The sequence below is a fragment of the Excalfactoria chinensis genome, chromosome 5 (genome assembly GCF_039878825.1).
Source record: "Excalfactoria chinensis isolate bCotChi1 chromosome 5, bCotChi1.hap2, whole genome shotgun sequence".
In the NCBI taxonomy this organism is placed as follows: Eukaryota; Metazoa; Chordata; class Aves; order Galliformes; family Phasianidae; genus Excalfactoria; species Excalfactoria chinensis.
This window is the reverse complement of record NC_092829.1, coordinates 10,571,054-10,597,660: the sequence shown is the minus strand read 5'-3', so window position 1 is coordinate 10,597,660 and position 26,607 is coordinate 10,571,054. Positions and strand designations below refer to the sequence as shown.

The 26,607-nt window shown below is 37.1% G+C and overlaps 1 protein-coding gene across 17 annotated transcripts in view; it reads right to left on the bottom strand.

Moving 5' to 3' along the window:
* BEGAIN (brain enriched guanylate kinase associated) overlaps positions 1–26,607 on the bottom strand; it is a 143,496-nt gene that overhangs the window by 51,303 nt on the left and 65,586 nt on the right. For 9 of the 17 annotated variants that reach the window (XM_072338068.1, XM_072338076.1, XM_072338071.1 and 6 more), the window contains one exon: positions 2,318–2,479. In XM_072338068.1, coding sequence (XP_072194169.1) covers positions 2,318–2,479 — 162 coding nt within the window. Of the gene's footprint in view, positions 1–2,317; positions 2,480–9,754; positions 9,874–13,191; positions 13,282–26,607 lie in introns of all 17 variants that reach the window. The other 8 variants (XM_072338061.1, XM_072338062.1, XM_072338067.1 and 5 more) reach the window with 2 other exon arrangements.

Here is a 26,607-nt window from a genome sequence, read left to right as displayed (position 1 = left end):
GAAAGGTTTGAGTTTCCATATTGATATTTGAATATTATTAAAATAGTAACTTTAAAAAGCCATGCTGTTCACTCTAGATAGGGGGATCACTGTGAGGCATATGAAATCCCCAATGTCTTTTCAGTCACTTTTCAAAGCCAAAGCTATATTTTACAGTTAATATTTTGAAACACCCTCAGCACTGCTCCCAGTGGGTCAAAAAAGAAAAATGGTGGTAAAAGATCTTGACCATGTTGCCACATAAATGACCTTCCTGCTTAGGTAGAGAGGAGAAGGTCCAGCAGAAACAGTTAATTGTGTACAAATTAAGAGAGCAAAGGCTTTCAAAAGGAGCAGGAAAAGATGGCTGTTCAGCTTCTCAGAGAAATTCAGTGCTCAATGGTAACGGAAGTTTAATAACAGAAGTGTTCTCTAGTATGCAAGTGGGATCATCTTACACATTGCTTATTTATTAGTAGGGGCTGAATTTTTCTCCCTGTACCATGAACAAAGAAAGAAACATATTACTGAAATTTATTCTGATTCCTTCTTTTTCTCATCCTGGTTTTCTGACACTGGTGAAATACTGCTTACATACTTTTGGATGACAGTTTTATTTTCAACAGTTTCCTTTTCCAGGCTGGGAAATCTATTTGTTTATCTTGTGGTATGCCTTACTGTTCTCAGTAGAAACAACTTTAAAGCTCACCTTGTAAAATATTTTGGGCCTCCTGTGTCTTTACCTGCCTGAAACATAATTTTTTAATATAATTTTCTTCACAATATGGTACAATGTTCAGTTAGAGTACAGGAAAGTCGGTTCTAGTAGTTTGATGCTTAGGTACTATTGCTAGACTTTCCTATGAGAAAAATGAAGACTGGCCTGATTTTTGAAGAATACTTAAATCATCAGTGTCTGGTGATGTTAATATGGGGTTTCTTACTTTTGTCTCTTTCTTTCAACTCAAGTGGGATGGTCAGTCCTTCAGATAAGGATTGTGCAGGATTTACGACAGCCCTGTTCATAATAATGTGTTGGGAGCAAAGGTTGCCAATGCTGACTGCCCTTACTGCTGTAACACAGTAGAACAAAACTACATCAAGGGCAATGTTATGATGGGAAAAAAATACTGATGACAAGAAAACAATATGGAAAGCCTCTACAGAGGTCTTGATAGATAAGTGTGGATTTCACAATCATGAGTTCCATAAGAAGCTTCAGAGATAGGAAAGAATCTAAGTTATAAGAACACACTAGGATGTTTCTTCATTTGATCTTACAGCATAATTATTTTTAAAATTTACATGGAATTATTTGACTGACTCAGGTTTGTTTGTTTTGTGTGTGTGTGTGTGTTGCTAGCTTTGTTGTGGTTTAGTTTTTGCCTTCTGCAAAGAATGATAAGAATTCTTTGGGTGCAGCCCTGGAACAGTTTGTTCTGAATTTCCTTTCGACTCATGCAGTGAATTAAATCAAATAGTTCAATTATCCACACACTTTTTCGCAACGTCTTCACAACAAATGCAGATACATTCCTACATAACTGGATAATTGTAGTTCCCAAATTGTTGTAGGCAAATAATAATAATAATAAAAAAAAAAAGATACTAAAAATCACTGCTAAGTTTAATGCCAGATTACAGACCATTTTTATCAGTGTCAGGAGTGCATGCTTACGACAATTTCTCATTAACGTTAACTGGGCCCTTGATTTGCAATAGCACTGTACCACAGCTTCAGTAATTTTAAGAAATAGGTTTCCAGTATCACTCCATTCTGTCTGGGACTGGAAACTAGATGATTTGTTATAGCATGACGTGAAATGACATAATACTGTTTGTATTGATCTCAGTTTCAGCTTTGAGCTAAATACCCTTCTCTTATACCAATACAATGGAAAGTAACAACTGAAAATTTGCATCTGCATTCATTAGTCATAGAGTCATACAAAGGAGAATTAAAAATAGAATTAAAATATTTTCTGTATGTAAATATATATGAGGTATGTATATGTGTTTATGATACCTTCATATGTGTAATTCAACAAAGTATGAGCCAACACATGATTACACATAAATATCATATACCTACCTATACATATGTTTCTATTTGCATATTTATTTTCAATGCAAAATATGTATACGCACAATTTCATGTGTGGTATGCAATACATATTCATATATGCAAAATGTATATGTTCAGCATGAAAATACAATGTTTAATCGATAAATAATAAATATTTCAGAATATATGTTTATATTTTTACTTATATATGTCTTTAATACAGCCTTTTGTAAATTTCTCAAATCTGCTTATTTCAAAAAGTTAGTTACTAACCTTCTCAGTTTTTCAGTTACTTTCTCAAGTTCCTCCTGAGCACGTCTCAATTCTATTTCAAGATACTGACGTGTAGAATCAAATTCCGTTTCAAGCATTTCCAGCTTATGGGTAGTGTATGATAGACGTTTTCGTAATTCCCCCTTCTGTTCTTGCAAAGTACTAAAAAAACAAAGACCACAGCTGTAGAATTTAGCTGCTCCTGAAAAGCTTTTCATGATGCACTCTCTGACCAATTCTCTACAGTATGTGATGGCATGGAGCCGGTGAATTGTGCTTAATAATTTGTTTACTGCACTTTGAAAATCTTCTGATTTAGACAGCTGACTGTCTTCCCATCTGTCCTAGTGCATTCATTGTTAATATCTCATTAGCCACAATAGAACATTTTGTGGAAGAACCCTCATTAAAAACAAAACACTGTCTAGAGCTTTGTTTCACACAGGAACTTTCATTTAGAGTTACTGTTTAAATAAACTACGCAAAACTATTTTCCTTACTGATAGCCCAGGTTGTAATATTTTCTGGAGAAATAAGTCTTTGTCTCCTTTTGTTCAGTCTGCACCCTAATCCCACAGAGATGCTAATGATTCTATATTTTGAATTTCATCATGCGAATTGAAGTCCTAATAATCAATTACTATGTTTCTCCATTTTCCTGCCTATTTGGGAATAAATCCTTACTACTCACAAGTGTGACCCCTAATTTTTCACAGTACCTTCACTAAGAAAGAATATATGTCCTGCTTGTAAGCTTGCTGCTTTTACACTCCCTCAGAAACCAGTAAATTTTTTCACAGAGGTTTTTCACTTTTTCATTTTGTTTTAGAGACAATTTAAGATAGTCTAGAGCCAGGAGATAAAAGCACTTTTATTGTGAAGGTCAAAAAGTCATCTGCCCAAACCATGCACCTGAATTTGCAGTGATGGTCCTGATGATATTTTCCCCAGCTGTGTGTTTTCAAGTGAGCCAGCCCTCTCTTGCCTCAATTGTTATCTGCATGATAGAGCTCTTTCATCCTAGTCTATTTGTGTTTAAATTCCTCAGTCTTCTAATACATTTTTCAAGTGAATAGGAAGCTGAGATTCCAGCTTGAGCTGGTTTCTCTAGGGGTGATTGTGCCTTGTTTCAGATTACTGATATCTCTTCTAATATTGAGTTGATCACTTAGCTTTGGGTGGGAGCTCTGAGTCACCACAGAACTGCAGTCTTCCACCACCTGGAGATAAAAGGGCTAAGACATGATGTGTTGTGAATTGCCTTAGTTTTTTTTTTTTTTTTTTTTTTTTTTTTTTTTTTTTTTCTTCTAAACATGATAAAAATAATTCTTCATAAAAGAATGACTAATCTTTATTCCCTTTGATGTCAAGTCAGTATTGCCATCAGCATCAATGAAGTAATATTTTGGATCATTAATTAGACAAGAATGAAGGGAGCAACATGCCTTTTTTCATTTATCTGAGCTGGCTTCAGTGGGATGGACTTCTTCTCTACCTGCTGCTACAGGATCCTCAGTAAGTTAATGCAAAAGCTTTACAACTGATGCTTACTTGATCCATTCAACCTATGCTTAGGAAATAGTCTGATGTTTTGCCCGTACAGTGTTCTATTTCAATTACAGTGTTGTGTGGTGACAGTCATATTTAGATTACCTCTTGCAGTTATTTTCTTTTAAAATAATACATTCTAATTCCGACCTTCATGCAGCTTCAGTTAATTTCAGTCTTTTAATTTTTATACTTTATTTGGTGAATATAACTGCCTTGTTATCTGGGAAATAAGAACCTGAATCTCCATTGCTCATTTCTGCACATCTTCATTCACGAGGTTACCACATTACACTGCTTTTCACTTGCTCTTGTTTTGTCCTGTTGTTCTTGTTATTTTTCTGCTCATCTTAAAAAAGAGAAGTCAGTTTTCCTTCCTTTATATTGACAATGTGGATTTCCTATGAAGTGTGAATCACAGTATAAAGTTATGTTGGGGCCTCCTTCTCTCTTTGGAGATATTCAAAAACTGCTTGGTCATGTTCCTGGACATCCTGCTCTCAGTGTCCCTGCTTGAGAAGGGTTTGGGCCAGACAGGTCCTAAGGTCCCTTCCAACCTCCATCATTCTAGGATTTTATGGAAGCTGGAGTGAGAAAAGATTTAAGATTAAATCTTCTGCTTCTGGCAAAATTTAATCTCTAAGACTTGTACAGAAAAGCAACAGGTTCTTCTAACACTATGGTTTTGAATGTTCAGGGTGCTATTTTATGTTGAGCAAATTCAGTCAATGCAATTTAAGCAAGATCAAGGGTAGCTATGATATCCTTCTGTAGGTAGGAAGTTTAAGCCACCGGAAGAATTTGACCTTTGAGGTATGGAAGGTGTAAAGGGAATGCCAGGAGTATTTTAGTCAGTAAGAATCAGGTATACTCCAATGAACTAACAGGGAATAGTCTACCTAGATGCACTCTTCACATAGTGTTTTCATATACTGTTGTAACTTATAGCCGCTTTTATAGAATAAACGGAAAGAAATAGAGAAGAAAAAAAGAGAAAGAAAGCCCTCAAATTGGGAAACTTTTTGAACATTCATTTCCTTTGTAGCCTTCTTGAATCAATAGGCAGGGACACCTCCATCTAGACCAGGTTGCTCAAAGTCCTGTCCAGCCTGGCTTTGAATGTTCCCAGGGACGGGGCATCCACAGCCTCTCTGGGCAACCTCTTCTGGTGTCTCACCATGCTCACAGTAAATAATTTCTTCCTAATATCTAGTCTAAATCTGCCCTCTTCCAGTTTAAAGCCATTTACCCTCATCCTGTCATTACATGCCCTTACAAAAATGTTGCTGAGTGATGTGTATTGTAGAAAGAGGAAGAATATACAATACTACAAATTTAGTATCTCTAATAGCTGAATAGAGTCACTCTCAATTTTTATTTTATACAAATCTAAGCTATTTCATGAGGGTTTTCTTCTTTTCCACCCATTCCCCCTCATTTGTGATGGAAAACATTTTCTCTGAATGTTTTTTCCTTTCCCTCTCACTGTTAGCTCCCAGTGTTATCAATTAATGCAATGTCTGATTCACATTTACTTATGCTGTGTTGCTTACTTTCTTGCTCTAAAAGACCGAGCTTTTCACAGTCAATACTTAATTTTGTTGTGTACCAATATAAGTTTTTGTAGTGGTAATCAGACATATGGTGGTGCTATGCCTTGGGGAACTCTGATCATATATTCCATAGATTTTCTGAAACTCAGGCAGTTGGGGGAGTAAGGAATTACAAGAGAGGTTCCAAATTCATGCACAGTAGGACCCGCTGTATGAATGGTTCCCTATTTCTTCTACTGGTCTCTAAAGCTCTTCTCATGTTTCAGCAAGTAGTTTGTAAGTCATTGCTTATTTTGCTTCATTAAAGTATTTCTCTGAAAACCAGGATGGTAAGTGCAATATTAAATATCGTACTTGAATGGCGAATGTAAATCTCTCAAGGGAGGCTACTTAAAAGGTTATTAAAAATGTGTCTTCAGACTTTCCAAAGAAATATTTTTAACAATTAGCTATGCTTATTCTCAAAAAAATATATATATATAAAATAAATAAGAGGATATATTGGCAAAGAGTTTTTTGTCCAGAGACATCATAAAACAGCCAGTAATTGCTGGGCTTTAGTTCTGGAATTTTTGCATGAAAGGGAATTTGAAGCCCTCTTCTTTTGTGCAGAGCTCCTACAGGGAGACACTGTTGAATGTGATTGCTGGATCGGGTCCTAAGCGGCAGTACAGGGGAAATCTACCCATACGGGAAGTAGTGCTACTCAGACTACATTTAGTGAAAAGAGGTCTGTTCCACAGGAAAGACTGGAAGGTTATACAGGCAAATTCAAATACTACCAAAATACAAGCACTTTGCTGGTGTGAAGTATTACTTTTTTCCCCCTAGAAGTTTCCCCCAACCCCTACTTCAGGCTGAGTACTGGGACAACTGCACAGCTCAATGGTGACAGAAAACATGCCTATCTCAGCTTGAAGTTGGTTGGTGTTCATCTGCAGCACTGTCCAGATGATCTGTATCTGTATTTATTTCACTGGAGCATTTCAGTCCAAGCCAAGATGCCATGTGGTGGCAGTTCTATTCTGAGAGTAGGAAACAGACAGATTTTCATTGTACCTGTCTGATCTCCTGCCAGATCACCTGCCTGGCAGATGGCCTGATGGCAAAGGAGTGCTGACATATAAAGTTGGAGCTGCTCAGCTGTGTGGAGGCCAGCAGATGTCTCAATATTTTTATCCTTCAAACAGACCACAAAGATGATGGTCCCTGTGGTATTCAGCTGTGGCTCTCATTTTTAGTTTGTAGAACTGGATAGACACTATCAGGATGAGAGTAATATGACCTATTTTAGAAGCCTACTTTTAAAGGACGTGACGTAAATCTGGAAGTACCCATTCCTTTCCATTAATTACAAAGAGAATCTAGTCAAGGAGCTCAGACGTAGATAACCACATCTTGTCAGATAACTCCCCCTCTTCCTGACTCAGTTTGCTGTGTATGAAGTGAGGTAATAGTATTTCCATTCTTGTCTGCTCAGATTGCATGGAGGCCCACAAAAGAAGGTGACTAAACACTTTAAAAGTGCTTATCACATCTATTTCATGTCAGTGATGTGTCACATTCTAAAAAAGGACTTCATAGGATTGGAAATTTGTGAGCACTGACAGAAATTTTAAAAATATGTTCTGGAAAAGCACCGCAAAATGTATCTTTTCTTTTTATCTCCTTTTTACTTTATAACATTTTATTTTATTTAGGAAACATCAAAATTGATCAGTTCTATCCAGGTGCTTGCTCTGAAAGGATCTATATAACAGAAGAGATAAGGCACTGGGAAGGACCCAAGGGCTATCTGTGAGCCCAGCTGTGCTATGCTAATTTACATGACTGAAGAAACCCAAAAGCAGTGATGCTGTGGGCAGCCAGAAAGCCTGAGCTTGGGTTTGTGCACTCACTTCTGTGGAAATGCTTTCTCAGTAGTGCAGTACACCCACCAATTTTCTGTTACTTCCAGGGTAGTTGAAACTTCAAAGTGTGAACTATTTGTGTGTCAGACTGCAGGCAGATCTTGCCTTCGTATGTCCATGCAGATACACATATATGCACAGCTCGTAGAGTTTTTTGCATGTATTAGGCCATTTGAATTTTCCTTTCAGTACAGGAAATCCTGTGAGCATGCTTCAGAACAAATCTGTGGGTGATCCAAAAGTGGAGCTCAGACATTTTTCACATCAATGATGAACATGTAAAACAAGTACCGTTACTTTTCTTAGGTCCGGGGAAGAATGTAAACCAGAGAAGGGAGATATTTAAGTTTCTGGTAAACTACTTAGGAAGGAAAGTGTGAAGAATACAAGATGTTTAACAGTTGAAGTTCAAAGGACTGTGGGAGAGATTCTTAGCATGAGAGTTCATTTACAGTACCCAGAGTTCTGATATAGTATTGCTGGACTTTGGAAGGTAGCTTTTTTAAAATTTAGGATGTGACTATCTGCTTGCTCTGTAATTCACAAAATTCAAAACTCATACCTGGCAAAAGGTACTACATGGTACATGTGTCTAAACTGTACTAGACTTACAGGTAAAAGGTAGAAAAGAGTCATCTTTCTTATAACCAAAATGAAGATCCATTTGGTTTATATTGACTTGACAGAATCATTGCAGATTCATTGTCTTCTATATCAATTACATGAAGCCCACAGATGTATATATCCAACATAAGCATTCAGTATTAACTAATATGAAGTGATTAAGTTATGAAAATTCAGTTACATGTTGATATTTAGGAAACCCTTAGAGGGCCAGCTGTCAGCACTGAGATGTCTTAAGTGAATGCTGTTATTGTCAATGGAATGTTGTTAGGTTTTTGATATATTCTCATAATAAAGACATGCAAATTGTCCTTTATTTAAAGTTACTATCCATAACCTAAGGCTCTGAAGGGATTGAGTAGAAACACCATGAATGAAATCACAGCTTTCAGAAATAGATACTAAAGATGTTTTGATTGTTTTAAAGGAAGCTTCCTCAGCAGGCAATTGGCATTCCCCCAGCGTGATGAAAAGTCCAAAGGGCAAATGAAAATGAGCAGTGAGAACCCGACCTGCATCCAAGGCACACGTTATTGTGAATTGCACTGAGGAATGATTAGGAAAGAATGTGAATTTAAGATTGGGATTGCCCAGCATTGTTCTCCAGTGCAAGGAGACTCTGTAGCTGAGCTACCTCTCAGAGGACTGATTTAATACATCTGTTAACTTGATTTGGATCTGGAATCTTCAGAACATATTCCACTTCCTATTATCAAGATGGCCAACTTTGATTATGAGACTATTGCAAGTGTAAAGATGAGAGTGTGGTCAGACTGACTGAATATAAAAAATGAATGTGATGCAGTAAAAGGAAGGAAACTTCTGCCCAAATTCAAAGGTGACTAAAGCACAGACACAATTGATGTAACAGAAATGGTTATGATCTTTGTCTTCTTCCAGGCTGCCTTATAGTCCCTACACAGGATCTTCCTAAACCAGTGAGAACTGTTTGATTTCAACTTCGGATTCTTAGAGTCAGTTTGCATAAAATGTTTGGATAGAAGAAATTGTGGGTTATGTAGATTCACAAGATATGAAAGAATAAGAAAAGCAGGAGAAAGAGATGACTCCAATAAACAGTTTTTGCTGTAACAAAAGATACATGGGGAGCTTCCTCAGATGAAAAGTGTCTTGAAGCTGCTGAACAGCCATTGCCTACTTTTTAGCATTTGGTCATTGCAGGCTGCTCTGCATGCCACTAAGGAATCCAGAGCACTAAGCGGTGATGAGAAAGGAGTGGGGGGGAAAAAAGTAGAAATTGAGAAATGAAGGCAGCACAATTAAGGGCAAACTTCAAAGAAAGCTCTCCAGGTGACTAAGCAAGCTGCATCTGCTTGCAGCAGCTTTCCTTACAGCTCTGAGTGGCCATTTTCTAGATTGCTTTGGTTTATGGTCAAGGATAAGCACTCCCTCTGGAAATTACTGAAAGCAGCATGCTACATGATCTCAGAAGCTTATGAAGTTATATTTTAATTATGTTATTAAAGCTTTCTCATTTTTGTTTTTATGTTTACCTTCCTGATTTGTCTGGATCACACTGTGCTGAAACAGGAATGTGGTTCCTCTTGAATTGTGCTGTGTGTTTGTAATTGGATGGGTAATAAGAATGAGTGAAACCCACTGCTCAGAAGCAAGTTGAAATCTATATTCTGCTTTCTTCTAAGGAATTGAGGTTGGAATGGGATCAGGTGAGGACTACATAAATGTTTTTTAGTAGTAGGGAAAGAATGTCAACCTGTCTCATTTTGCATTAAGCACCCAGACATAAGTTGGTGAGCAGAGGTTATAATCTCTGAACTCACCTTGGCTCTTTCCTTCCCTTCATAGTCTTCACTTTCTTCTGATTTGAAATTCATCTGTGTCTGCCTCAAGGGACTCATTTTGGTAGGCTAGCTTAGCACTTCCCATGGGAGAGGTTGTTCTAAGTAGTTGGAAAAAATAAACAAACTCTTTTGACTCCAGTAGAAATCAGACATAACTACTATTAAGACTGGGGGGATAGAGAAACAGCATCAGCTACTGTGTATTAGGGTGTTGTGTGTTTTTTTTTTCTTTTTTTTTCTTTTTTTTTTTTTTTTCTCATAAGCACTATATCTTATCTGCTCTGAGAAAATTTCTCATTTATCTTTATCTTTTTCCATATTTGGTCACAGTTGCATTATGATCCTGTTTTGTGATAGAATTTGTACAAAGAGCTCACGCTGTATCTCTAACTGAAACCTGTTGGTGTCCAGCTTTAAAGAATGTTAATGTCATTGTTACCTAAGAGTACAGGAGATAACTCTGCTAGTGCTTGGAGTGAGGAGTAGTGCATGACACTTGCAGCCATTGGTTCAGTTTTGCTGCAGTCTCAATTCCTTATCATTTAGTTCCTGAATCACATGTAGCTGTATGACAATAGCACAGTGACAAGCCAGAGAGGTGAGCTTTAGGGATTTGTGGGAAGGTTTTTCTCTGGCAATAGATAGATAATTGTTTGGCTAAGAAAAACAAACAACAGAGGTGATTAAATAATGCACCTTCACCTGGTCAGACCCAAATTCTCAGCAGTGCACATTTAATTTGTATTCTGAGGGCAACTGTTACTATACATGGCCTTGTGTATAATGTTTTTTAAAAGAGAGCTACTGCTTGTTATCTGATATCTATTGTGTGTGAAATGTTTCAAGATATTTTTAGTTTTCCTACAAAAATAAATGATCCTCAGTGCTTTGATCAACCTGGTACTACAGTTAAAAATAAAAATAAAAAAGAAGAAAGGAGAAAAAAATTGCTATCTGTCATCTTTGACTGATTACTTTGAGCCCTACCTTGTTTTATACATTGCAGCCTCACTATTTTAGGGCTTGTTACCTAAGAGGTAACTGTACCTGAACTAAATCACCTCTACCAAGTTCACCACTGCTTAGCATGTTGAGCTGTCACTTCATACAAACATCTTTCCAATGTAATGTCATGATTTCTTTGTTCAGTCAAGTGTATTTTATCCTGCTTCCTCAGCTGAACTGGCTTGTCATTGTAAGACTCTGTTTTGCAGTCTTTTTTTATGAGTGTATGGCAAAGGAGAGGGAATTGGGAATCGGACTTCACTCCTCTTAACAGGAATATGTGGCACGGAAGGACATGGTTAGTGGGCATGGTGGAAGCAGGTTGATGATTGAACTAGATGATTTTAGTGGTCTTTTCTAGCATTAGTGATTCTATGAGCAGTCCTATCTCTGTTTTTGGCATGATCTCTCCTGTAGCTTTTGGACTGAGGCAGTAAGTGAAGCTCTCTACAAGTTCTGTGAGCTCAAATAAGGCAGCAGACATTCATCTGAACAAATGTGAACAGTGTGCAAGTTGCAAGACCTTCAGACTACCCTCAGACATAGCACCCCAAAAAACCACACATTTTGGTGAAGTAGCTTCATCTTGGGAAAGGCATTTGTAAGTGTGTTCTGTATTCAGAGATGGAGGTTATCTAAAATCAGCTGCAGTGTTTTGCTTTACACCTGAACAACTTTAGTATTCTGTTTGAAATTGTTTTTGCTTCCTAATTATTTTTTGAAGATTAATGTGCGTCAGGGCAGATAAAATAGAATGTATCCTCATTCTGTAAGTGCTGAAGTTGTCATATTCATTATCTTTCATTTTGACAATAATAATAATAACAATAATTAAAAAAAAAAAAAAATAAACCCCACGGTATTTTGGTTTCTCCAACAAGCTGATGTTTTCAATACAATTGGATAACAAGCTCCCAGATAGTTTAGGTCTAGGTTTATTGAAACAGTGTGATTACGATTTGGATTAATAAACATGAAAGAAACAAGTAGAAATTCAGGAAATTATTAAAATCTCTCCAGTAAAATTATATCCTTCCTGAGCTTTGTAAAACTGGAGGAATGAATGAAAATGGAAAGACACTGAAAGACAGTGTATATATATCCATGAATTGTCTAAATAGCCTGAGATGTAATCTTGGAGTTGTGCACTTAAAACTTTGGAATACTTGGAGAAAAACTTTTACGTTGTCCTCCAGAATACAAAAACTAAGCATTACAAATAAGCAGAGATAGCAGAAACAAAGCTTTTCTTCAGACAGCCTTTCAGAAAGTCCACTAAATATCATCCTAAGACTATGAAATTTATTATGGACACCCACTTTAGAGTGCCACATAAGAAATAAGGTTATTCTGTGACTGTGTAAATTTTATATATATATATAAAATTATGTCATATATGAAATCAAGTTGAAATCAGAATCAAACTTTTGAAAAAGTTTCATGCCACGATTGTATTTTGCTTCACTTTTAACAAGGACATGCAGCAGAATAAAGGTATTTTTACAACAAACTAAAACCCAGGTAAGAATAGAGCATACGTGCAGAATCCCAAAGGGATGAAAAATTGGAATCAAAACACTTTTCTGGGATTGCTGGTTTTCACTTCACAGAGTGGACACTGTGCCAAAAAATATTGAGTGAATCCTATTTATCTTTCCTATGCTAGCAGCACTCTTAACATGAGAAGTCATGACGGTTACTCAAATATATTCATTAGAATGCAAGAAGGGAGTACAAGTTCACCCCATCTTTATTTTTTATCTAATTAATTTCTGATTTCATTTTCAATATTTCAGATTTCATTGAAAACTAGAGGAATAGTGAATAACATTTCTACCACATACCTGCCATTTACAGTAATGTCAAGAAGCAAAGAACAAAGGAGAATTCATGAGAGAAGTGGAAGAAAATCTAAGCAAAATATGGATAAATAAGTTATTTAAATTATATTATGTGCTTCATAGGAATATAAAATAGAATCAGTCATAACTCCTTCTGAAAAATACTGAAAAAAAATATATTTCAGGAGACTGAAGATTGATGTAAACCTAACAAAGGAAAGAAAATATTTAAACACTGGCAATTAAAACTGGAAGGTAAACTGCCCAGATTATTATGGTATCAACACGAGAATACTGAGTGCTTTTATTATAAGAACTCCATCAGAAAAACTATTAACTGTGGATCTTAAACCTTCAGTTTTTATATATGCTAATAATCATTATTACAGGCTTGGCTGAGGCAAGCATCTAGTGTACCATAATAAACAGCTATCATTCCCCTAGTTCAGAAAATGCAGCACAACTGAATGATGAGAGACTGGAGACTGATGTGAGGAAATGAAACATTTTTACAGACATCAGAAGGATAGAAAGAAGACAGAACTTCACAAAACATCACTTGTTCATTACCTGTCCCAGAGAGTAGGTGAAGATTTTGCGAGCCTGCCCTGGAGAATTCTAGGTTGCCATAGGCAGGTTGGCACCCAGGAATTTCGTACCCTGCAGCATGAATAGAGGATAAACCATGGCTAGGTATGGCTCATAAGACATACGAGTGATAACCTAGCTAGATTTGCTGCATATCAGTAGGCTATGGAAAAATTTGGTAATATCTTACTTTTAAACAGTATTAAATCTACAAAACAAGAAGGTGTTCCAGTGCACGCATTGATTGAATTTTCTGGTACAATGTATATTGTAGGTCAGAATAGGCATTTAGGATTGACTTTATCATGACTGTAAATGGATGCAACTCCACCTGCATTTGTGGAGGAGTATTTGCTCATAAGAATTGAGAATAAAGCCCTTTTATTTTTTGCATTGTAAAAACTCAAATTAAGCAAATTTACGCATCATTGAAAGAGGGTCACCAAAATTCCTTCTGAGCACCACAGTCAGAATATGTTTAATAGTTTTAATTAAATCTGGGCTGAGGTTCAAGTTCCACATACCAGGTTCCATGCACATCTACCAGCAGCAGAAACAATAGCTGCAAAATATTTGCTGGAAATGAAAAGCACAAAAGAAAGCAATCTGAACAAGCAATATAAGCCACAAAAAACACACAGCAAAAGCAGATCTGGAGCCCAAGAAAAGGCCAACAAGACAAGCAAATTAGCAATGAGATCTGTTGTCCAACATTATCATCAAGCAATGCTGGTAAGATTCAAAATGCTCTGTTCAGTCCTCAGTCGAGCAAATTGTCACTCAAGTCAAAGATGGTTTTTCCTGAGTAATATCTGAGTAAGAACAACAGTATTAGGCCTCACAGAATATGCCAAACAGTACTGTTTTAATGCTTTGTAATATTAGAAATTCACATTAAATGCCTTGAAGGATAAACAAGATAAAAGGTAAGATTTTCCTAACTCAAGCACATTCATATTTACAAAACAGATTTTTTGCATTGATTTTTCCTGTGGTCAGTGATCAGAAAATCCTGTACATGCAGAAAATCCTAAATTGCAGTCAACTAGTGGTGACCTTTCTGATGTTCCTATGAACACATCTTTACAGACAGGGACATGTTTCAGGATCAACAGCTGTGCAACAGAGAGCAGCAGAGAATCTCCACAGTTATGGATAGAGAAAACTGAGCTAATTCTGTAAGTCCACGTGAGAATGGGTTCACTTTAGGAACTACCAGCAAGGTTTTTTAGGGTACTCAGTGGAAAAGAATTATGTGAATTCCAGTACAATGCTCTAGTCATGCCACTGAGCTATTCATTGAGAAATGAAGGACTATTTCAAATATCTTTTAAGTTCTGTACTAGACTTGGATTAAGTACATGAAGAATCAAAGAGAATACAGGGAAATAATAGATGGCTTGAAGTTTAAGTGCTGTTGTTTCATGAACTTACAGCAATATTAGTTTTAATTCAAAGTGGAGCTGAGGACAAATGTCTGAAATTGCACTATTACAGCATCATTGATTCTTCAGTGTGTCATCTGTATTACTTTGAATAATGTATCTCTAACAGCTTTCCTGATGTTCTCAGATATAAATCTCATAATCAGTTCGTGGTGTAGACTTAATACATACCAGTGCTGTAGTAATATTCGCTATGTATTCATTCTCAAATGTGAGTGGCAGGAAAACCATCCATAGTAAGAATGGAGATTTGCAAATGGTCTCTTTCTGACCATCTACTTTGTATCTGCATGTAGAATTTTAAACTAATCCTAAAAATCATATCTTAATTTTGAACAAGAGTAGGGAATTCAGCTACAGGTTTTTCCAGAATCAATGGAAATTTTTGAAACCGTTCTATTTCGCGCATTTCTCATTTTATTTTAGGGCTCACAGAGGAATCCTCCATACTAGTTTGCTAACTTCCAAATTTTGAAATGGTTGTGTCTGGTTTTCAAATCCACAGAATTAATTAAAGTGGTTCTTGAAGTAAAAACATCATCTCAGCATGGACAGATCTCTGCAGTCTTCACATCCGTTATCTCCTTTATTCCACTTCTCATTTGTTAAACTAACCTCTCTCATATCTTTTACTGATACACAGCAAATAGCTTTGGCGTAGGAAATCCTGATAGAATATTTTAAGTCTATGGAGTTGTGAGCTGATTTCATAGAGAGCGGAGGAGTGTAAATTCCACTTTAGTTGTTTGCTCAGTGTTTTTCTTGACATTTTCCATCAGCAACTCCTGTGTAATTGCTCCATAAATGAGCTAATGCAGTTAAGAAAAGCTCTGCTTGAAATGTGGTGGGTCTTACAGAAGCTCTCCAAAGTGACTTAATAACATCCTGTCTTAGATAATCAGTGTCAGTTGTAGTGACTGTAATCACATTTTCATGTGCAAGGTTTAAAAATAATTAGTAGCTGTAAGGTTTGTTTATTTGCCAAATATTCAAATACAAAACTTGATTTCTCAGCTATTGCAATTTACATGGGATATTGTTCTACCACTGGTGAATTAGAAATCAGCAAAATGTGCATACATATATATTTGTCTAAAGAAACTACGAATTTTAAAGGAAAAATAAAGGAAAATTTTCCCACATCTGTCACTCACTCACACAACAGTTGTAAGAAGGCTGTAACTACTGAAAAATAAAATAAAATAAACCTTATTTCTTATGTATGATTTTTTTATAGTCATGTTATAAAAACAGCAGTTCACTAAGGGAAAAATATCTCTCCCAACAAACTGACAATGAAGCATTTCAGATTACCAGACATTAAAATGACTTTTCATTGCACTGTAACATAGTAAAGTAACTCATTTTTCTTTCCATTCTATAGAGCTTCCTTTATCTCTCACTGATGTGATTAAGACAGACTCCTGTGACAAGTAAGGTTTGAACTTGGACATACTGTTGTAGTAGTCTGTTTCCTAGTCTTGTCCTAGAACATTCAGTATTTTGCTTCACATACTGTCTGTGGCTCATTTGACAATAATCACAGATGATAGCTGCATACATATAGCCAATTTGGAAAAATAAAAAATTGGATTTCTCAGTGAAATATGATCAACACTTTATTATACTGCCCACAGAAGAGCAACTACTGACTTGTTGGGTTGGGTGGCAGAAAGCCAAACCTTTCGCCTGTGAAAACTCAGAAGTATTTTCTGTAGATGGGAAAGAATATGTCCTGGTCTGATTTTAGTTTAAACTCAGCATGTGACCTGAGAGAGTTTTGAAAGCTACCCTTAAACTGGGTTGTGCTATTATGATTCCTGTACTTGCCCAATTTTACCCTAATATGAAAGAACCTAAGCAGAACAGCTATTTTTGCTTCTATTAACACCATGCAGCTATTTAAGGCCATGCTTTTATAAACACTAATAACCATGGATGGAACATTGACAGCAAAAGCTGGAAGAGCTGCAGGGACACCTTGGAACATACTGTCACGAATCTACCTCCACATCCCGTCCTTTTTGAAGGAGCACGTGGTGGTGGTGCTGATTTAGCATCATAGACTTGTGAGATACTGTCAGCTGCACTCACTACCTACTTTCCTACCAGTTTTGCCAAAGTAGGTAACTGGCTGTCATCTTCATGGAACAAAGGCTGGGGCTGATAAGAATGTCAAACAATCCATTTTCTGTGCAGGGGTGGCAGTTCTATTTCTGGAATTACCCGGAACTATCTATGACCACAGCATTAAATAATGTAAAAGTGCTGCAGGGACCGTAACAATATATCTTCATTAATATTTGAAATACAATTTCCTAATTGAAAAACAGGCTCCTATGGAATTATGTATCTCCCTAGTTGAGTTTTTGATCTGGTACCAAAATGACATTTTCCCTCATCCTTATCTTTCTTTCTACCCCACCCTTCTAACAAGCTACTGCCAAGACTTCTCTTCACCTCCAGCTTCACCCACCTTTGTTTCTCTTTCTCCCCAGGCACTACAGTCCCTGCTCAATACACTTCTGTTATGGCCATGCTCCTCTTGGTACTTCAGCATTAGCTGCTGAGGTGAAAAGACCATCCCTATGTCAACTCTTGGGAAGCCTGATGTTACAGCAAGATTCAACTGCCATGAAGAGTCAGGGAGAAAGTTTTGCTCAGTCTCAGGAACTCCTACCTGGAGCATGTTTAACTGAGCCTGATCTATGGAAAAGTTAGTTGCCAAGCTTACGTATCTCTGTTGACAGCATACCTTTTTTTTTTTTTTTTTTTTTTTTTTTTTCCCCAGATACTTTTAAAATGTGCAGTTCTGAGTGTTGGTAAAGTTGTTATTTCTAGCACTGTGGAAGACTTCCTTGGCATATTTTATATCCTTACTCCAAATCAAACAGATATGAAGACTTTTTTAATGAAGGAAATCATAGTCTGTTTTTTACCTATGATTAAAACAACTTTTTTTTTTTTTTTTAGTAGTTATATTTTTGGAAATGCCTAAGCCATTTTAACATGCAAATATGGCATACATCAATCCAATTAATACAGTTAAATTTTGCAAAGTGTAAAGCATTCTCTTGAAGGAAAATTGAGTGAACTCTGCTATCACTGATGATACCAGGTATTCATAACTAACATATCTATCTGTTTATCTATATTTGCTAAACTATGTGGACATTCTTTTGTGAAGTGCGTATATGTACACACAGATGTGTATGTATGTATGCATATGTATACAATTTAAATCCACTACCTTTGGAAAATACATGTTGCTAAGTAATATATAAACCCTTGAGGCTAAGTGTTCATTCTAAGACTATAAAAATCTGAATGAATAATCATATCTATATTAGGCATGTTGAACAGTTGTGGTGTGTTTGAAGCTACCTGCAATGTTTTAGTTTGCTTGTTGATACCGTCAGCTACATGTGTAACCAAAACACAAATTATGTTCCTTTCAGACACCAGGCAATTGGTTCAGTACAGGTGTTCCAAAAAGATGCAAGGATTTATGACTAAATGAATTAGAGACCTTTGTATTCTTAAAATGTGAACATTTCATTCCCTTTCTGAACAATTCCACAGGAGAAGACATGAGTTAATCAGTTTTACATAAATTTCTTATAATTAGAAACTGTCTTAAGCTCTCAAATGAATATACCTGGAAGCAGTTCACATTATTTCCAAACTTTTACTGATTTTAGCAACTGTTAATTTAGTTTACACATGAATATCCATCGTCTTCAAACTAGTTTGGCATTAGAGCACAATCCAAGATTGTGTGAATCTTTGTAAGGTTGGCAATAACTTCTCTTGGTATCACTGTTGCATTTTATTGCAGCTATATGACTTCATATTCTGCCATTCTTTAAACAGATGAAATATACTAACAGAACTGAAATTCAGCAGCTGGCTGAGTGCAGTTTTACTGATTATTAGATTTGGGGAAAGAGAAACAGGTACAGAAACACTCCCTCCTGCAACTAAGGAAAAATACGATAGGAATTAGTCATTCAGTATCTTCATAGAAATAATAATAAATTGTTACTAATATTTCATTTTGAATTTCCTACTTGAGAAGCCAATCATCCGCTTACTGTGAAAAGCATAAGCTAGCCTGGCTGCCTTGCAACTTAAAAAATATTGCTATTGAAGAAAAGCAGTCACATTTTCAAGGTTATAGATCATCTTTGCAGCGCAATTCAGTGACAGCTGATAGTTTGTACACTGCTTAAATGCATTCTGTTATTTCCTAAGGGGATCAATAACAATAAATATACTGTGTAGATGCCAAAAATATACCCATTATCTGTAGATATTTCTCATTGGAACTATACTTGCTTACATGTTTTATATGTTCCATGAAGTTTTAGTTTTAGTAATGGCTCTCCGGTGCGGTCAGTGATAAGAGCCAATGACTTCACTGAGGCATTTATTTTGAGGGTGAGTTTTTGTGTGATGCCAGATTCCAGTTTTCATGAGGAATGTTTTTCCATGTGTACAAAAGCAAGTATTAGACTAGCCCGAGGGCTGTTCTTTACATTTCTACTTGGCTCTCTTCTTAGACTGGTTGAATAAGTACTTTTCATGTAATTAGGCCATCATTAACTACTTTATCCTAATTTATTCCTATCATAAAAGTTTTCCTCCAGCATCTCAGCAGCAGCTCTACATCTATCGCCTTTCTATGGTTTAACTTCAGGCAAAAATGTTGCTCCAGTAGCCCTCTCTGAGGACCCTTAACAGAACTATGTTGTTTCAGGATGGAAACCATTTTGAGGTTGCTGATAGTAGGTATCTGGGTAAGAAGACTGCTGTCTCTAGAAATGATTTTTTTAATGTCATAATAGGAAAAGAACTTTGGGAAAATGGATTGGTTTTCTAATATATAAAGATTACAGATGTTCAGAACATCAGCTGCATAACATCACAGCACAATAAAAACTACCTTTAAAGTCCTTAATTATCAGCTTAATTCTCCCGTTTTCTTGTGTGTTTCTCTCTCTCCCTTCCCTTCCCTTCCCTTCCCTTCCCTTCCCTTCCCTTCCCTTCCCTTCCCTTCCCTTCCCTTCCCTTCCCTTCCCTTCCCTTCCCTTCCCTTCCCTTCCCTTCCCTTCCCTTCCCTTCCCTTCCCTTCCCTTCCCTTCCCTTCCCTTCCCTTCTCTTCCCTTCCCTTCCCTTCCCTTTTTTTTTTCCTTTCCCCCTTTTTTTTTCCTTTCCTTTTTTTTCTTTACCTTCCTTCCTTATCTCCTTCCCTCCTTCCTTTTCCTTTTCCCCTCCTTTCTTCCCTTTACTTGAAGCCTCTAAGTTTGGGAGCCCTGGATCATCACTGACACACGTTGTGCTCCAGAAAATGGACTACATAAGAAGTATTTTCTAAATATATGTAAGTATTTACCACAGACACCAGCTATGCTTGTACGTATGTTTCATACCTTTCCAAAATCCAAGACGACATTTTTAAGTAGGCATAGGAATGTGTGAATAAAATCACACTGAACGAGGAACAGGATTAACTTTACTGAGAATAGCAGCTCTTTTGTGCAAAGACTTTGTTCTGCACTTGCATAGATCCAGCAGTCCGTGACTGATGCCTCCAGAGAAATTGAAAGAACTAATAATTACGAGACATCTTTTTAAAATAGCACTTGCCTTACATGATAAGTACAATAAAGCCAACATTTCAGACTAGAATATTTTAATCGTTTCACCTTGGATGTCCTAAATTTAATCTGACAGATCAATAACTTTCATTTTCACACTGAATACACAGGCTAAAGGTCTGTTTTCTGAGCAGTACCAATAAACTATTGGGTGAGGTGTTTCAGCAAGAGAGGGAAGTGCTGTCTCTCTGGGAATATTGTCACAGTCATGTGTTTTAGGGACAGGAATTCATTCTGGAAGACACATAGGAAAAAAGCATATTTAGGAGACTTTAGAGGTATCTCAGAGAGAAAACCCTCGACATAAAGGTGCTTTAGGTCAGTTCACAAAAAGGAAAACAAAGAGGATGTGTCCACACTTTTAAAGATAAGAGGGAGAAGAAATAATTATTTCCTCTAAAGAAAAATGTTGGGTTAGGAATGAGTGAGCAGAACTGTCCATGATTGCATTTTCTTTAGGAAATTAGAAATTTTCTAATGACAGAACAACAGGATTCTGGAATAGCTTTACAAAAAGAGTAGCTGACAAAAATAACCCAACACTTAGAAGATGGAGTATGCTGTTGCCGTAACTGCAGATAACTGTTCCAAAATGTCCATGCTCTTAAATGCCTCTTTTCCTAAATTGCTTTTTTTTTGCCAAACAGCTATTGTCAACAGATTTATTCTAATAATGGATCTCAGCCTTTCCAGATCTTACTCCCTTCAGTCAAGCAAATTGGTACTTGTGGGAGATCAGAACCAAGCACCAGCTCAGAGCTGCCAATGATAGGATTCATAAAGAGAGGAAGCCTCACAGAGAAGACGCATTTCATTCTACATTTCAGATCCTGATGCAGCTAATTAATTTGTCATCTGGTTTCAGCTAGCAACTCATTTATCAGTGCAGTACTTTCACTTGTATACAATACCAATGCACCGAAACAGAGCAGTTGTATTTTGAATTGAGCATGCGATGATTACAAAGATAATATCTAGAGAAACATTCCAAGGATGCTTCCAGGCAGCTTAAAATCAATAGAAATGTTGAGTATTCTACATCACTTCAGATTTTGCTTCTGCTTTGTCTACATAACCCTTATCTTTTACCCCTGAAGAGAATGGGTGCGTTCCCTGTGGATACATTTCAATATCCCTTTTGCTGAGAAAATTAAGCACTGAGTGATCCACTTCAGAAATCTTTTCTCTGGAGAATCGGTAAATATGCATGTAAACAACAGCCCTAAAGTACCTGAAATATATTTCTGTTGTACTTTGGAGGTTAGATTAAGGAATTAATTAAAAAAGAGAGAGATTAGATTTAACTCCAGAAATTGTTTTTTCCTTTTCTGACTGCTAGGAAACCTGTCAGGGCTTCCTCCCCTGTCTGCCACCATAGTTTTAGATTCTTTTTGCTAAACTCAGTTCTTAGAGAAGTTATTAATCTCATCTCTGACTGTACCTCTGATGAAATAATTCAGTGGAATTTCCTGGGTTGGTTGGCATGGAGTTTATCTCTTGTATATCCATAGAGGTTATTTCAGTCCATCTTACACTCAGTGGTTCTATTTGCAATTGTTTCTTTCTAGTTTTATGTGTCTTCCATTATAAAGGACAGATTTTCTGTTGTTTTAGGGTATGCTACATTCAATTTAAAGGCACTTATCTGTGCCATGCACTGCTACATTGGACTCTTGGGTATGTCAAATAAACAATTTGTCTCCCTGCACAGAGAAAATTACTTCTATCATTTGAGTGGGTCTCCTACCCATTCACTTTCTCATCTATTTAAAGTATTAGTTCATTGAGGGAGGTGCAGTCTCATAGGATTTGGGTGAAACAGCACATAGTGTAACAACTCCTCATCTCAATATGGGACTCCAAGTGACAACAGTTAAGGGAAAAACTGAGAAAGATTTTAAGAGGGTCACTAGAGTTGAGGAACAAGCAAATCAAGAAAAAGGAAGGAAAACAATATCTGGAAGATGCAGAATTTGAGGTATGTTGAAAACAACCCAATATTCCTGGACTTGTCTGGTGTTGAATTTCAGACTAACTACATGGAAAACTTGAAAATTGTTGTATTATCCTGAATACTGCTTGAAGCCACAAAGATGTCAATTAAAATGTTGAATCTGGAATATACAGGAGCCAGAACAGGCTCAGAAATAAAGGCAATGCAGATTTCCACCTCCCATGGATGAGTGCTGTCAGGAGAAGGGGCAGTGCTGAGTTGGAGAAGCAGGCATGGTGCCAGGGCCAGGGGCAAAAACTGCTGCTTCTGCAAAGAGATGAACAATAGTTTTCAGACTACTTCCAACAGCTTTTCCCTTGGCAATAGCAGCAGCAGATTTATGGCAGAGGCAAAGCAGACAGATGCTCCTGCAACTGCATACTTTATCTATGTCTAGAGCTGGCCCAGCAAATCCCATTCTATTTATTTTAGAGCTTGAAACATATAGTATACCTGGCACAAAGCCCATTCCATGCTTTGAATGTACTTTGGGAACAAAAAGTAGCAATGCAAAATTGCCAGGTGTGAACAATCAGAGCACAATTACGTCTATTATGAATTGAAGGAATTATCTCCTTTACAAAAAATAAAATTAAGTGTTATGGAACATGTCTCATTTAGCAATTATAGAATGTATATGTTCAGGTGAGTCTTCTCACTACTAGGCTAACTCCTGCCATGCTTTTCACACTTCCTTTTGAATGCCAGAACTGAGACTGCTACACAAGGCAGTTTCAGTCTTTATTCAGGTGCACATCATGAGCACGAGACTGTTTTGTTCAGTATAGATAATGTCAAAGTAAGATAACAACAAACTAATGTATACTTTTAAATCTGCAGAGATATAAATGAAGATTGTGGAATGGTAAGAATTCAAAGATACAGAAAAAAAATCTCTCATATTTAGAGCACCAAACTTTAAATGCAAGAAAGGCTCTTAAGTAGTACTTGGCTGAAGTTCAGGTGCCTTCCTTCAATGGAGGAATATAGAAGGATTGTTCTCTCCAACCAGTCCCACAGTTGCCTACATTTGGGACACTGGAACTCAATGGGAGGCTGGACAGACACAGGGCTGCCTGGTAATGATGTATCTGGAGACTTTTACTGGTTGCAAGATTGTACTGAGAGTGATGATTGATAGCTCAGTGTTCAGTTAAGGATATTGGGTAGTGAGGCACTGGTACAGGTTGCCAGGGAGGTGATAGATGCCCCATCCCTGAAGACAATCAAGGTGAGTCTGAACAAGGCTCTGAGCACCCTGATCTAACTGTAGATGTCCATGTTATTACAGGGGAGTTAGGCTAGATCCAGTTCTATGATTCTATGACTCTTGAGGCAATTGAGTGCATTTTGTGCCCAGAATTTGATTTGGGTCAAATATCAGAAGAGCAAGAATGTGCAATTTTAGATGCAGTAAGCTTATGCTATCCAGACTGGCAAATAATTGTCATTTCAATATACTGTTTTGGATTTGGTTGCCAAGTGCAACTGATAGCTAATTGGACCTCAGGTTTGTAAAACCATTAACTCCTTACAGTAAAAACATAGAAACTAAAAGGTGTGATCTGGTAGCTGATCCCCTTGAATGAAACAGAAACACTTACAGGAAGCCAGGAAGGCAAACATTACAGTAAGACAGAAGGGCCTAGACACCTGGAAATCTGCTTCTTACATTTGCAAGATTTAATGACACTAAATGATTGGAATCATATTCCCATCTCAGACAAAAGTTAGCACCGTAATACTTCCCAGTGTAGACTGAGGCTCTGTGCCAGTCTTGAAGGAGTTGGAAAGTATCTTGTAGCCCATATAATCAAATCTTCTAGGGATGCAGAGGTCAAGTGTTGGGGTGAGCTATTAAAAGGTGAACCTGTGAATACAAGGCTGTACTCTATTCAGTCTCACGTAATTACAGGCATTTTAACTTTCCCACAAACCCAGCTAAAAGGCATCTCTTTTGCCAGAAATGTGCTACTGCTTAGTAGCTGAGTAATGCTTTTTGTCTCTTTGCAAAGCCTCAGGCTACTGCCTGTTCCAGACCAAAGCTGCAGCCTCTTGGCTCCCACAAGCATAGAAAGCAATGGTTTAAACCAGGGTAGATCAAAGACTTGTAGAGAAACTGCTTTGCTTGAGTTTTTAGCTGGGGAAGGCGTCCTATCTGATAAACAGACACCACAGCTCAGCTCAGCTGATAAAATGTCAGGCAACAGGCAGCATTTGGTCAGCAAGTAGGCATTCCCAATTATCTGTCCCTCCAATTATCTGTCAGTGTCCTAAGCGGTGCTTGCAGTAGCTGGTGACTATTTATTAATGTTATTACTGTCTGTAAAGGACTTCTGGGAATGTGAGATTAGAGAAGGGGAGAAAGAAGCACTAAGCAGAATGATGTTACGAACATGATTAAGGTAACAGATATGAAAAGAGTGAGTCCTATATTATGAGATAAATAATCCATAACAATTTGGGTTGTTTTCTTTTTATTGTGGCATGTTCTCTTTGCTTTCTACAAAGAGAATTTCTAGAGCTGAAGGGTTACCTCTTCCCAGCTTCATTAGCGTTACTTGTACATTGTTCATTCATCCTAACATCCCTGTGATCTCCTCTGCATAATTAGAGCTGTGAGTACAAAATCAAGGAAGGTTTAACTTTCCCATGCTTTTTGTATTTCTTAAAGATAGCACAAGATTGCAGAAAGGACTGCAATTCGTGTTCTGCATATGTACTAGTTATTCGGAAGGAAGGGTTGTGATCTCAGCTATCACCAGGGTCTGCTTTGACTCACAGCCAGCCATGCACAACTGGTAACATCTGAGCTTGGTATTAGAATTCAGATTTTTTTTTTTTTTCTAAAGTATTTTTCTTTTTTTCTGCCTCTGAGTATAGTCATACAGTGCATATTGTTAGATATTTCAGCAGCTTTCCTTCAACCTATCAGTCTTCCTTAGGAAAGAAACTGTATTCTTCCAGTGCTACTGAAAGGGTGAGGCTGGATCTTGGCAGCTATTCCATACCTTCAGGTCCTTCAGATGGCCTATCTTAACTATTCACAAGAGTATCCAGTTAAGGTCTTTATAGGATGTTCTAACAGACCTTTTTCTTTCTGTCTCTCCTCTTTTGCTAAGTGTATTTTAGCATCATTTCCAAACTTCCTACTGGAAACTCTCTTCTTGCAGAGAAGTGACATCCTTTCACGGTCTAACGCCCAGTGCCTTGTTCCTGTCTTGTTTTTGTATGTTTAACAGCTCAAGACATCTTGGCAGGAGGACCAGAACATGCTCACTGTCTGTATTTCTTGGCCTCTTTCGGATAAGACCGAGAGTTCCTTTGCTCTCTGTGGACCTTTGAGTGAACAAAGCAGAAGGGGAATGCAAAATCTTGCTCTCCTTCTCCCTTACTGCGATCAAGGGCAACAAGAATGGCAATTCCTGTACACCTGGAAACAGGCATATTAAACCGTTTGAACAACAAGTAGGGCATGAGTTCAGGCCTAACATTTGCTTGCAATGCCGGTCAACATCTAGGAAAGATTCATGGAGAGTCTTTGGATGATTGAAATTTAGGATGAATTTCTGCTTTAGTGAATTTAGCGAGCAGGAATTTCGGTATGTGCTTCTTAAGACTTACTGTGATTTCTCTGAACAATGGGCCCCTTCTATAGACAAAGCTAATGCTTTGCATTCCTATCTTATAGTATGGCAAGAGCTTTATGTTTTTAGGCAAATTTTCTTCTTACAAGTAATATATTTATCCCCTGGCAGAGACATGAACTCCTACTTTCTCACATTAATCAGACCTGAGCTAGCAAAAATAAATAAACAAACAAACAAATAAATAAATAGAATAAAAAAATGAAATAATAATTTAAAAAAATTCAACAACATAAACCCAACAAATTAATCAAAACCAGTTAGAGTACTCTGATATTTAACACTTTTTCGTTGTTTTTCTTTCTCAGAAGCCCTTCCTCTACACCATTTGTTTCGGGGAATTAAACTCAGATGGGGCTACAGAAGTGAGGGCTGAGAGAGAAAAAGGAAAACTTTAAAACTGACTAGTGATGAGTTCAGTTAACTGTGCACATTTCTGGTTTATAGCATGAATTAAAAAGAATTAGTACATTGAGTGTCAGTAGTAAGCACGGGCATAGCTCATTAAAACAAATGTGGTTTTTATACGCCTTGTCACAAGTTGTGTGACTATTTCAAAAGATGTTAAATACTTCATTAAAGGTTATGGAGGTTGAACAATTCCAGTACAAGTGGAAAAAAAGATTTTAAACAAACAGAGGTCTCTCTGGATT